Source organism: Octodon degus, unplaced genomic scaffold, assembly GCF_000260255.1.
Source record: "Octodon degus isolate 3935 unplaced genomic scaffold, OctDeg1.0 scaffold00160, whole genome shotgun sequence".
NCBI classification, from domain to species: Eukaryota; Metazoa; Chordata; class Mammalia; order Rodentia; family Octodontidae; genus Octodon; species Octodon degus.
This window is the reverse complement of record NW_004524736.1, coordinates 4,638,919-4,650,782: the sequence shown is the minus strand read 5'-3', so window position 1 is coordinate 4,650,782 and position 11,864 is coordinate 4,638,919. Positions and strand designations below refer to the sequence as shown.

The following is an 11,864-nucleotide window of genomic DNA, read 5'->3' as shown; positions in this document are numbered from 1 at the left end:
TAGTGGCCCATGCAGGAATGTAACACAAGAACAGTAATTTTTCTCTCTCTGGCTTGTAATGCAGAATAAGAGACTCAGCACTAGCATAGTGCTCTGCATACAATAGGATGGATGTCTTGATTTTGAGGGAAAAAATTTGATTGGTGTAGTAAACCTCAAGTATTTTATGTTCCCCTATGCTTTTTTTTTTTTTTTTTTTTTTTAAGACAGGGTCTCACTATTTAGTTCAGGTTGGCCTTGAATTCATAGTGATCCTCCTGCCTCAGCCTCCTGAGTGCTGGGATTACAGGCGTGCACCACCAAGTCCGACTTTACAGCAGACATTGTAAAACTCTGTATTTTTCAAAGATGTCTTAGGCAAAAGAAACGTTACAGCAGGGACGACGACACTTGGCATTTGGACCGTGAAGTGTTGCAAGCTCTCCTCTGTAGCAGTACAACTGTTTGCAAACCACCAGGTGGTGGAGAGGGCAGGCAGGGAGACTGAGTTCAAGTCCCTGTTAAGCTGTGTCATCTTGGGCCAGTTTCTGGATCTGAATTTACCTATCTGGAAAATGGAAACATTCGCGGGTTGTGGTGAGGACTCACAAGCTAAAGTTATCCCACTCGCAGTAAGAGTTTAACAGCGGCTTTCATGACCTGAGCACCATCCAGGCAGGCTGCTGTGTGCGCACGTGAGTGTGTGTGTGCACGCGCGGCGCCCTGGCCCGCGGATGCGTTCTCCCGGGCCGGCGTGCCTGTGGGACGTGCGCGCTGGGCGGCTCCGGGAGTCTGTGATTGCCCGCGGCGCGCTGAGAACGAGGCGCCCGAGCTCGCCGCGGCTGGTTGGCAGCGCCGGGTGAATGAGCGCGCGTAGAGCGGGGCACCGCAGGGCCGCGGCTGGGCGCTGCTGTGCGCGCCTCCTCTGGTGGGGGCGGATCGCGGGCGGTGGGCTGGGTGGGAGGGCGAGAGCGAGCGAGGCGGGCAGGAGCGGGAGGAGGGCGTGAGAGCTGCTGCCGTGGAGCCTGGCGCGGGCGCGGGGCCAGGAGGCGGCGCCGCGGGCAGCGAGCGTGGAGTGCGGCCGAGACGAGCGGGCCGAGCCGGGCGGGCCTCCCGCCTGCGAGCGCTGCGGGCCGCGGCCGAGCTGGGGCGGCCGGGGGGACAGCGGGTCGGTGAGGCTACGGCCGCCGGGACGAGCTGAGGGACGGTGGGGAGTGCGGTCCCGATCTCCGGTCCCGGCACCAGTACAACTGAGAGGACGGGCGAGACCGCGAAGCGCTGCCCAGCTGGGGGCCACCGCGACAGCCCTTTCTCGGGGACTTGGCCAAGGAACCTCGCTGGAGGGAGGGCGCGAGAGGAGCAGGTCGGCCGGTCTAGACTGAAAGAGTACGTGTGTGTGTGTGTGTGTGTGTGTGTGTGTAGGAGAGTGTGTGTGTACCTGCCAGGGGTGGGCGTGTAGGGGTGTGGGGGGCTGGTGTGTGATGTGTGTCTGACTGTGCGTGTGTGTTGGGGGTGCATCTTTGACTGTATATGCTGAGAAAGAGAGACAGAGACAGAAGGACAGAGAGACAGAGAGAGGAAGCTCCCACAGCTTGGGTCTGAACCTCTGTAGAATGGAGGGGTTCAGGGGAATGGAGCGTAAGTGTGCGTGCGCCTGTGCGCAGGGGTATGTGAAGGATGAGTGGGTGTGTCGGGGTGCTAGGTGTGGCCCTGTGTGTGATGTAAGGGTGCCGGGTGCACATATGTCCCTGGTTCACCCTCCCTTCCCCCTTCCAGATGTGTCCACAGGGAGTGGGGAGTTCTGAGGAGAGGGTGGGAGTCACTGCAGCTGCCCCGGCCCAGCTTGCCTGTTCGGCCTTCTCCCCCTGGAAAACATAATGGTTAAGCGGCCCCTCCTCCAAATACTTTAGGGTCCCTGGGAGGGGAGAAGACCTAACCCCAAGAATGGGGAGGGATTGAGCAGAGAGAAACCCTGCTGATCTGGGTGCTGCCCGGCAGTCCCCAGCTCTGCAGATCTCTTGGGCTATGCTTTGCCTCTCTGGGGACCTTGCGTGGGATTTCAGATGGAGCCAGAAGTGGGGGATCTGGATACATCCAGGAGGGTTTACTTGGTCACAGCTGTATCCCCAGAGGGGTGCTTGGCACCATAGGCCTCCATGGTGATTGCAGGAGGAAGGGAATCTGGGCAGGCGGTGGGAGGGAAGAAGAGAATCTGCATCTGGAAATCCAAGTCCAACCTCTCCGCTATGGGTAAGGATGCCGGTTTTCTGACTGTGGTTGCAGTAAACTCCAGTGCCCCCTGTGCAGGGGTGGGGTGGCACTGGGGGAACTGCAGAGGAGAGATTTGCGCTGGACCTAAAGGTACAGGCAGGAGCTGGCAAGAGGAGCCATCCTGTCCCCTTGGGCAGAATTTGCATTCTGCCCCCACCACCTGCTTCTCTGTGACCAGAAGCCTCCACATGGATCATACGATCCTGAGAAAAGAACAAGGGTGGTGGCAGCAGGGCTCACGGGGCCTCTCCTCCCTCCAGGACCTCCGAGTTCAAAAGGTGCTGACGAAGGGAGTCCTGGGCCCACTTGGCTGCTGAGGTCAGGTGCAGCCATGGCAGGGCGCTGCTGTCTGGGGCTGGAGCTGTTCTGCTGGGTCCTGCTTGCTGCTCCTGTGGGTCCCCAGCCTGCCTCTGTCCCAGGTGCCCTAACCACTCTGACTCCACCACCTGAGAGTGAAGCCTCTATGCTGTCGCTCAACCTGGGACTAAACTTTAAATTCCATCTTCGGGGACCTGCTGCTGTCTGGGGAAACCCTGTCACAGAGACCCAGGCTCTTTCTCCTGGTCCAGCCCAGGAGCCAGGAGAAGAGGTGGCCAGTGGGCTGAGGACTGATCCCCTTTGGGAACTGCTGGTGGGTCCCCCTGGGAACTCTCCCCCAGAGTGGGGCTCTGCTGAAGGCAGCTCTACACCCTGGGCCTCCTCCCTGTCTCCTGAGTCCACATCCCCCTTCTCTGGGCCCACCCACCATCCAACTACTCCTTATCAGCCCAGGATGGCCACTGTGACCTGGGCCACTGCTCTGACCACGACAGCACCATCATCCAGTGTTCCTAGGCCCCACCATAGCGAGCTAGAGCTGAAGTTTGATGTGGCGTTGAGAGCAGGTGCAGCCCCGACCCTGGGGCATCGAACACTGCCCCTCCTGCCCAGTCTGCGGGCCAGCCTGGCAGAGATTGCAGGGCGCCTAGGACCCTTTGGTGAGTACCAACCCCATTGGAGGACACCCCCCGCTGGGCATCCCTGGTCCATAGGCAACAGTTTCAGCCTGGACTCCTCCTGCAGGGTTCTTTGGCACTACTGTGTCCCCACTCCGGAACTTCTCAGGCCTGAGCCCCCCAGGCATAACAGCATCCCCAAACTCTCCCTCCAGAGCATCAGATTCTCCAGGTGAGTGTTCATTCATTGTAGCAAACGTTTGTGGGGTCCTTTGCATGCCAGGTGCTATGCAAGGAAGTTGACCAGAACACTTGTTCTCAGCCCAGGGAGGCCTGTAGTTCTTCTCCAGGCCCTAGGGGAAGTGTTATCTGTGCAACATTGACTCTAATTTGGTTTCTCTAGCTTAACTTAGCAAAAGGTGCCTACAAGTTTAGGGTGTGAGGTGTTCTTCTTCAGTACAAGCTTTGAGAAGTACAGGATTTTCTTCAGTCCTAGAAGCCACAGCTGGCTGGTAGGGTGGCATTCGAGCCCTGTCTACTCCTATTGCAGGGTTCTTTGGCACCACTCTGTTCCAGTCCCTACCCTCTCTGGAGAGGGAGCTCTCAAGCTCAAGCCTGCTGGACCAGGCTGCTTTGCTCAGTGCTGCCTCAATTAGGACAACACCAATGCAACACGGTAAGTGTCAACTCAGTTGGACCTGACCACTATTTCTTGAGCATTTGCTCCATGCCAGTCACTTATCAGTGCCCTAAGATCCTCTTATTTCATTGTCCTTATAACCATAATCACCATTCTATTCATCATCATCATGATGGAGAAATATATATCAGTGGTCCTTGGAACTAAGGAATGGTCCTCTGAGAGGTTTGCAGTTGCAGGCAGAGTAGCTTGGAGAGAGGTGGAGTGGGGCTCACCCCTCCCTCCAGTGTGGGGGGCTCAGCCTACTCTCCACCCACCCCATCTCAGCTCAGTCTTGAGACTCTTCTCTGCCTTCTGATCTGACATGACACACTGTCAGATATGGACAGAGTTGGGCTCTCTCTGGGAAGACATTGACGAGGAGACCACAGGCAGAGAGATGCTAACTTCATTCAAGGGCATCTTTCACAACACAATTCTGGACAAGTGGGCTGGCATGTTGAGACTGGCTTTGAATCCCTTTGCCTCCTTGCTACCTGGATGACCTTGGGTAGATTACTTAGTGTCTCTGAGTCTAAATTCTCTCATGCATCTAGGGTTTAATGATAGTACTCATTTTGCAGAGATACTGTAATGCTTCTAGATTACAAAAACTCTTGGCCCAATGATGCTGATCGCAAAGTAGAAGTTCATTTATTTATTTTTTGGTGCAGGGAATCAAACTCAAGACCTTGTGCTTGCCATGCAGGCACTGTGCTGCTGAGCTAGCTCTTCAGCCCTAAAGTTCATTTAAAATAGTAGCTATTAACCTTGTTTTTCTCTCTGGCTGCATCTTAAATATACTTCCAGACCCTACCTCATAGCCACCCCAGTTTTGGCCACAGGTGACAATAGGATGACACATGACAAACATATAACACCTGACAGAGGGTACAGGTGCTTGGGAAGAGGGTCTGGCAGATGAGGCCACCAGAGGTATGGAGAGTGACTTCCAAGCTAAATTTTGCTCTTCAAAGCATTTTCTGTGGCTGTGAAGCCCCTTAGTCCCCTTGTACTAGACTCAGCCATGGAGACCCCTGGTTTTCTACCTTCTTCCAGTCCCAAGCCTGATACCACATCCCACTTTCTTGCTCCAGCCTTTGTCACTATGCTCCCTCAGCAGTGAGTAAGGTGCCAGCCACTCCCCTGTGCATCCAGTGTGTGACAGTGGAAAGAGCCACGGGGGGTGGGGTGGGAGGGTAGCTCTGTGCCTCAGGGGCAGGATGCTGGCTGGCAGTCTGTCGGCCTGGATGACAGTGCTGCCCAGGCAGGTTTAATGAGTCTGGACAGTGTCAGAGGCAGCAGAGCCTGGGAGGCTGTCAGCCCTGCCTTCTTCCCCCTCCTCACTGGTGGCTGCAGGACACCAGCCTCTTCCTAGTTGCTCCTCTGGATAAACCCAGAATGGCCACAGGCCTCCTGGAGATAAGGCCCATAGGCTATGCTCACACTGGAGTGCCTGTGTGTGTGTGTGTGTGTGTGTGTGTGTGTGTGTGTGTAATATAGGAGAGGAGACAGTCTCTATTTCTCTTCTAGGATCTTTCCCATCTAGTTGCCATTAACTTTGGATTCCTAGGTCTTCCTGATCATAGGTCTCTTTCACCTTGAATAGAACTTGTTGTATTGGGACCCTAAATATTCCAACAGATGTACAAGTCATAACACACTGAAAGACTCTTAGGCCGCTCTGTTCTGAGTCCCTGTGAGTACTCTCATCCACTCCCTAACCACCCTGGCAGGGCTCTGTTCTGACGAACTGGCACTTGTACTATCCTGTTGTTAAATATTTTGAGTGTCACTTTCATGAAGAGTATCAGTGCTCTGGGATCCTGGAAGTGGGAGTGGGGGAGGGATGGAGCCAGGCCACCAAAGGGCTGCAGCTTCCAGAATCCAGAGTAGGGATGTCATTCCCAGGCCTTTGATGTGGGCAGCTGAGGGATAATCAGGCCTGGCTTTCCATGAATGAGACAGCCCTTCCCCTTGTGCCTTCCCAGATAGCTTTGCTTACCAATTACTCACACTGACATCCCATCTCCTCCTTTAGCCCTGAGGTCAAGAGAGGCCATAGGGCCAGAATAGGACCTCCCTGAAGAGGTGACCTGCTCAGGAGAGGGATCCATGGAGGGGCAGATTGAAAGTCACTACCTTCTGGGGGGAACTGAGAAGTCCTTCTGGGGAAATCACAAATGTAGAGATGGAGATGAAGTCATGTGGACCCTTTGAAGGTAGAAACCAGGCTTCCTTCTGCCTGTCCCCACCCACACCTGGACTGCAGGCACACTAGGTACACTGACCCCTAGAAACAAAGCACCTAATTCAGAGCTCCCTCTCTGATACTTGAGCTGTCTGTTTTCTGGCTTTTATTGATTTTCTGAATTCTTTTTTTTGTGTGTGTGTGTTTTGCTCCTTGAATGCCTTCAGGGCACTTTTGCATGGCTGGAGTGTTGTGGGGATCGAACTACAGCAAACTGAGGCTGCCAGCATTGTGGAAGCAGCCACTTAAAGAACTGAGCTAGGGCTGGGCCCCCAATTTTCTGAATTCTTAGGAATGTTGAAATCTGCCCTGGTTACCCTAGGGCTTGGGGACAGTGATAGGAGAGGAGGTTTTCTATGGCCCATGCGTGAGAGGTGAAGATGGAGGAAAGTGAAGTGGATCTGGCCTTGGAGAGTCATACTTGTCTGTATAGGGAGTGAAGAGGACAGGTGACAGGCTGATACAGTGGGCATCTAGGCAGGGCCTCTCTGCCTCTCCGCAGAGCCCAAAGGCTTTAGCCAAGCTAATTTAGTCAGCTAATTCAGTCACTCTTCAGAAGCAATGATTTCAACAAGGACCACAGAGGACTAGAGGATAAGGAGTCAGGGGGTGTGTTTATTTGATCCTGCTAATGCTAGTGATGCCCTTCTCTGAGCAGCAAACTATTTGTTTGTTGATGAATGGCTTCTCATTTAACTGATGGCCACCCTCTTTACGACTGTTCAGGGGTTTTTGTGTCATCAACATGGTGCTCTTTAGTTTTTCTTTTTGTTTGCGGAACTGGGGCTTGAACTCAGGCCCTTGCGCTTGCCAGGGAAGTGCTTATTCCACCGAGCCATCTCCCTGGCCCCTGTCATGGTGCTCTTTAAACAGAATTCATAAAGTGAAACAATACGTTGATTTTACTCATTTGACTATGGTCAGTCACAGGAGTATCTAAACAAACCTGAAAGGTGCTAAGGGTTTTCACCCAGATGGCAGCCTTTGGTAGTTAAATCAAGAACTAATGTAAGGACAGAATTGCTCACACACACAAACACAAACTGATGATCAGTGATACTCATCAGCCAATGAGGATACTGACCACAGTCTTTTTTAAATTTTATTTTAGGGAAGAGTCTACAGGGTGTTCAGGGTCTCACTACTAGATCAGACTTGTAGTGATCCACCTGTTTACAGCCTCCCAAGAGCTGGGATTATAGGCGCACGCCATCACGCCCAGTCTCAGTTGCATACCAGGCACTCCAAAGACTTAACACACATCTTCTCATTTATCCTCACAGCTGCCCTCTGCAGTAGGCACTCTCACCCAGTTCAGATTTGAGAAAATGGAATGGAAACCAGGGTGCATGCTGCTGTTTGCAGTTGGCAGGAGGCTGTGCACATTTAATTTTTTGGCTGTTTCTTCTTAACCCTCCCTGGCTCCTAAGTTCCCTTCCCACCCCCAGAATTTTCTGCTCCCTCATTCTTTTTTCTTGTTCTCAGAACTGCTGTGTTTTGCCTGTCCTACCATGAACTGGCACTGCCTAGGATAGGGATGCTTCTGGGGTCTTCCTGTGTTGCCCACCTGAATATGGCTGGTACATGACCAGCTGTTGAGGCAGGCATGTGATCATCAGGAGCTCTCCCTCTCCTTTCTACATCTGTCTCTGTCCTCCTCCCCTTGCTTACAGGGCTGTGCCCATCTTTCACTGCCACCCTTTCTTCCTCAATCTCTGCAATCTTGTTGAGCCTGTGAGGGGAGGGGAGGGGAAGGTAAGTTCCCAACCGTTCCCCCTTGCCTAGCCAGGGGGGAAACAGTGTTCCTGAGTCTCTTTTGAACTTTTCTCTAGCTCCCAAAGAGTAGAACCAGGGTCTTACTCTATCCCTGCCCACTTTATAAACTTTCCTTTTCTCCAAGGTGTGTGGAAAGATGTTGGCATACAGGAGGAGGCTGGAGGCCTGACTAGAGGGCCCCACACACTTATTGGCATTTATCATCCTATGATGTCCTCATTTATTCTTTTCTGGGAGTTCAATGGGGAGCCTCTGAGACTCAGGAAAATCCATCTCAATGTCACCTTCTGCAGAATGTGTACATGGAAGATCAAAGGGGTATTTGTATTGAGAGTTTTAGAGTTGGATTATGGGTGAGTCAGTATGGTGGCTATAGCCAGAGGTAAGCTGAGGATTGGTGTGTAGCTGTCGGAAGGGTAGTGAATAAGAGGAAATAGTGTCTTGTGTGTGTTTGTGCATATATGCAAGGCAAGCACGTTCCTTAAAACAGGACAAAGGGGGAGAAGTTTAAAAGGCCAAGAGAAGCAAAGTGGCAGCTGGGAGTCAAGGGTGCAGGACAAGAGATAAGCAGGAGATGCTACTATAAAGACATTTTGGAGTGGAAAGGGGGCTGTGATTGGTGCTTGGATCTGGATTGTAGTTGCAGATTCAGGACCTTGTCACACAAGTCACTTTTGCTCTCTGCAGAGCATTAGTTTCTTAGTTTGGCACATAAGTTTCATTTATTCAGTGAGGATCTGCTCAGTGTCAGCTGTGTGCCACAAAACTTTTAAGTATGGAGATTCAAATATGAAGGAAGGGAATAACAATCCTTGTTCTTGAAAAACTTCCTTTCTGATGGGAGTGCTGGATAAGGAGGGGTCCACAATTCCTTCTAGTTCTGCGGATTCTGAAGAAAAACCTTCCCCAGTAGAATCACAATAATGGAGGGAAATAAACAAAGGAAAGAGAGGGGAGGGTGTGAACTGAAGCTTTGGTCTGAAGGACTTGGGTATGAGAGGAGGAGGAGGTGGAAGACCAGGAGGTGGGGAGTAGGATAGTATGTCCTTGGTGAACTGATGGAGTCCACTGGCTACTGGCTAGGGAGTGGGGTCAAGACCACACCATTATCTCAGCCAAATGTTCTTTGCCCATAGACCCAACCATTCCCACCTCAGGCCCAGATGACCCATCTCCTGCCAGCCTTGGGAGCCCTTCAGTGCATCCGGAGTGTGGGCCAGAGACTTGCAGCACGGACCTGGGTGGGCTGCCAGACCCGGAGGTGCAGCCTCCTGCTTCCCCGCGGCCCCTCTTTTTCCTGACCCTGGAAGCCGACTGGGCAGAAGCCCGGGCTCGCTGGGGGCTAGCCTGGGAGGCCCATGTGTATGGGGCAGGTGCACTATTCGGCCTGGTGGCCTTGCTGGCCCTGCTGGCTCTGGCCCTTTTGCCCTGGAGGTGCCCGCCCGGCGCCCCCTGCCTGGCGCTTCTGGATCTGCTGCTGCTCTCGGCCGGAACCACGCGTGCCTTCCCGCTCTTCTACGATGCCTACGGGCACCGAGACCGGCTGCCGGCGCTGGCTTGGCTACTGCTGCAGGACCTTCCACTGCCCTGCCTGGCCGCTGGCCTGGGGCTAGCCTGCCTGCTGCTGGCCCGGCCGCGCCCACCGCGCTGCCCTGCCGGCCTGGCAGCACTGCTGCTCCTGGGGCTGGGGCTGGCTGCCGCCGCTGCCCTGGGGAGCGCGGCGCACCATCCGCTGCGGCCCCTGCGGCTCGCTTCGCGCGGGCTGCACGCCTTCCTTGCCGCTCTCCTGTCGGGGCTCCTGCTGGCGCTCTCGTGCTTCAGGGGTCGGCGGCGGAGGGCCGGGGCGCCCCTGGGCGGGTCTGGCTTCAAGGGGTCAACCCCCGTCCCGCAGGGGCGCAGCCCTTTCGCCCCGCGGGAGTCCTGGAGGCGCGCGGCGCGCACAGCCCCGGTGGCAGGCACTTTCGGGCTGCTGAGCGGAGCTCTGCAGGGCTACGAGGTCCTCCACGCCCTGGGCTACGGCGGCCAACATGGCTTGGAGGGGCCCTGGTCTTGGTGGGCTTTCCAGCTGGGCCTGCGCCTGGGTGAGGTGGGTGTCGCGCTCCCCTTAGCGCTGCTGGGCCTGTACCCCGCTCTCTGCAGCCCCCGCGTGCCGCCACGCTGCTGGGCCAAGATCTTCCGTTTGTCCCCGGGCCACGCGGCCCCGCTACTGCCCGGAGGCTGGGTCACCGGGCTCCAGGACAAGGAGCCCCTCGGTAGCGCTATCGCTCGCGGTGACGCGGAGCTGCTGCAGCTGTGCGCCCTAGCAGGACCCGGCCCGGATCTGCTGCTTCAGGGCGGTGGCTGCCCGGGCTTCGGAGGCGTAGTGGACAACCCGGTTCAGTCCCCGGCCTCCTCCCCCGGCAGCGACTGCACTGTGGACTTCCGCCCTCCCTCTCCGATCAACCTTCGGCGCAGCATCGAGGAGGCACTCTGCAGCGAGGCGTTGCTGGCTCCAGGCCTCTTCCAGGGCCCGGCTTTTGGGGAAGCCCTGCCGGGGATCGGCCTCTACCGCACCTCCTCGCTGGGGACCAAGACCAGGGCTGGGCTCAGTGGAAGGTCGGAGGAAGGCCCCAGCTCCCAGGCACCTCCGGAGCTCCCCTCTCCTGGGGCTTGGCCCGTGGGCAGTAGCGCCTCCTCTGGCTCCCTGTGTGGACTATCTCGGGACAGCTCCTCCATGCTCTTATGTTCCAGCCCAGACAGGCCTCTGCGTTGTCCACTCGTTTGTGTCCTCAGTCCTCCACGACCCTCTGGAAGCAGTCTTAGCCTCCAGGCCTCAGGATCATATCAGGCCCTGTCCCCACCCTCCCACGACTCCCCGGAGCCTGCTTCTGAGCTGCAGGTAGAGGAGGCCTTGCTGCAGGAGCAATTCCTAGATGCTTGTCGACAAATTGACGAGCTGAGTGTGGGTAGCGACACCATAGACCTCTGATAAGGCGGGCACCTCACCGCCTTGCCATCATACACTCCTTTCTGGCACCTGCTCTGTCTGAGACCTGCACACTGTAACCCTCCCCCAATCCTTCCTGGCTCAGATACCTCTCTCCCCACTTTGTCCCCATCCAGGGGCCCCTGGGTGGGTGGGTCAACAGCCAGGCTCTGTTGATTGGGAGTTAGTGCCACCTTCTCTGGAGCCTTGGGCCCTGATGCCCTCAGCTGCAATTTTAGGCTGGCAGAGGTCCCACTTTCCTTGGCCTTCACCAGCAATAAAGCTCCAAGGTGCTCCACTCTGATGAGTGAGAGGGGCTGTCCTCAAGACCTGGGGCCCTGCCTTGGCCCCATACTCATCTCGGCCATGCCCACCCCTGTGGTGTGTGAAACTCCCTGTCCTCTACGGGACCCTTCCCCACAGAAGGCTTCACAGCCCATTCAGGAGACCTTACAGGAGGTGGGTGGGAGGTGAATGCTTTCAGAGTTAATTTATCAATAAAATATTTTCAGAGAAGGAGGTTTTGGCTTTCTTGGAAAAGCTTAAATGTGGTGACAGCAGCAGTGGTTCTAACAGAAGTGGAAGTGGGTGAATCTGCCTCTGACTCCAGACTTCCTCACGCAAGACTAAGGTTCTTATCCTGTGGCTGGGTTGAGTAAGCATCCTGGGAGTGGTCCCATGGAGATCCTTTTGTCTCCCTGGGACATGGCTTTTCATAGGGGTGGCATAGGTCCTGAGAGGTGGGACAGAAACTCTTTGGTCCTCAGTGCTCTTAGGAGCCTGGCTCTGTGCTCTCAGGCACCTGGCCTCAGGTCCTGGCAGATAGCTGGCTAGTTAGGGCTACAGTCCTCCATGAAATATTGATATGCATATAAAAGCACTTGGTCGCCTGAGACTGGAATCCCCACCAGTCCCCCTGCCACATTCCTGCAGTATGGGATTCGCAGGAAAAAGATTACCTTCATTATGCACCAACAGGTCCTCTTTGGGGCTGGGGCTCACAGCCAC

General features: G+C 55.2%; 1 protein-coding gene across 1 annotated transcript; it reads left to right on the top strand.

Moving 5' to 3' along the window:
- Positions 1-2,581: 2,581 nt before the first annotated feature.
- Prrt4 (proline rich transmembrane protein 4) lies at positions 2,582-11,295 on the top strand. Its single transcript, XM_004642717.2, has 4 exons — positions 2,582-3,227; positions 3,313-3,417; positions 3,736-3,861; positions 9,028-11,295. The coding sequence occupies exons 1-4, from the start codon at positions 2,582-2,584 to the stop codon at positions 10,857-10,859; spliced, it is 2,709 nt and encodes a 902-aa protein (XP_004642774.1). The 3' UTR covers positions 10,860-11,295.
- The last annotated feature ends 569 nt before the right edge of the window (positions 11,296-11,864 follow it).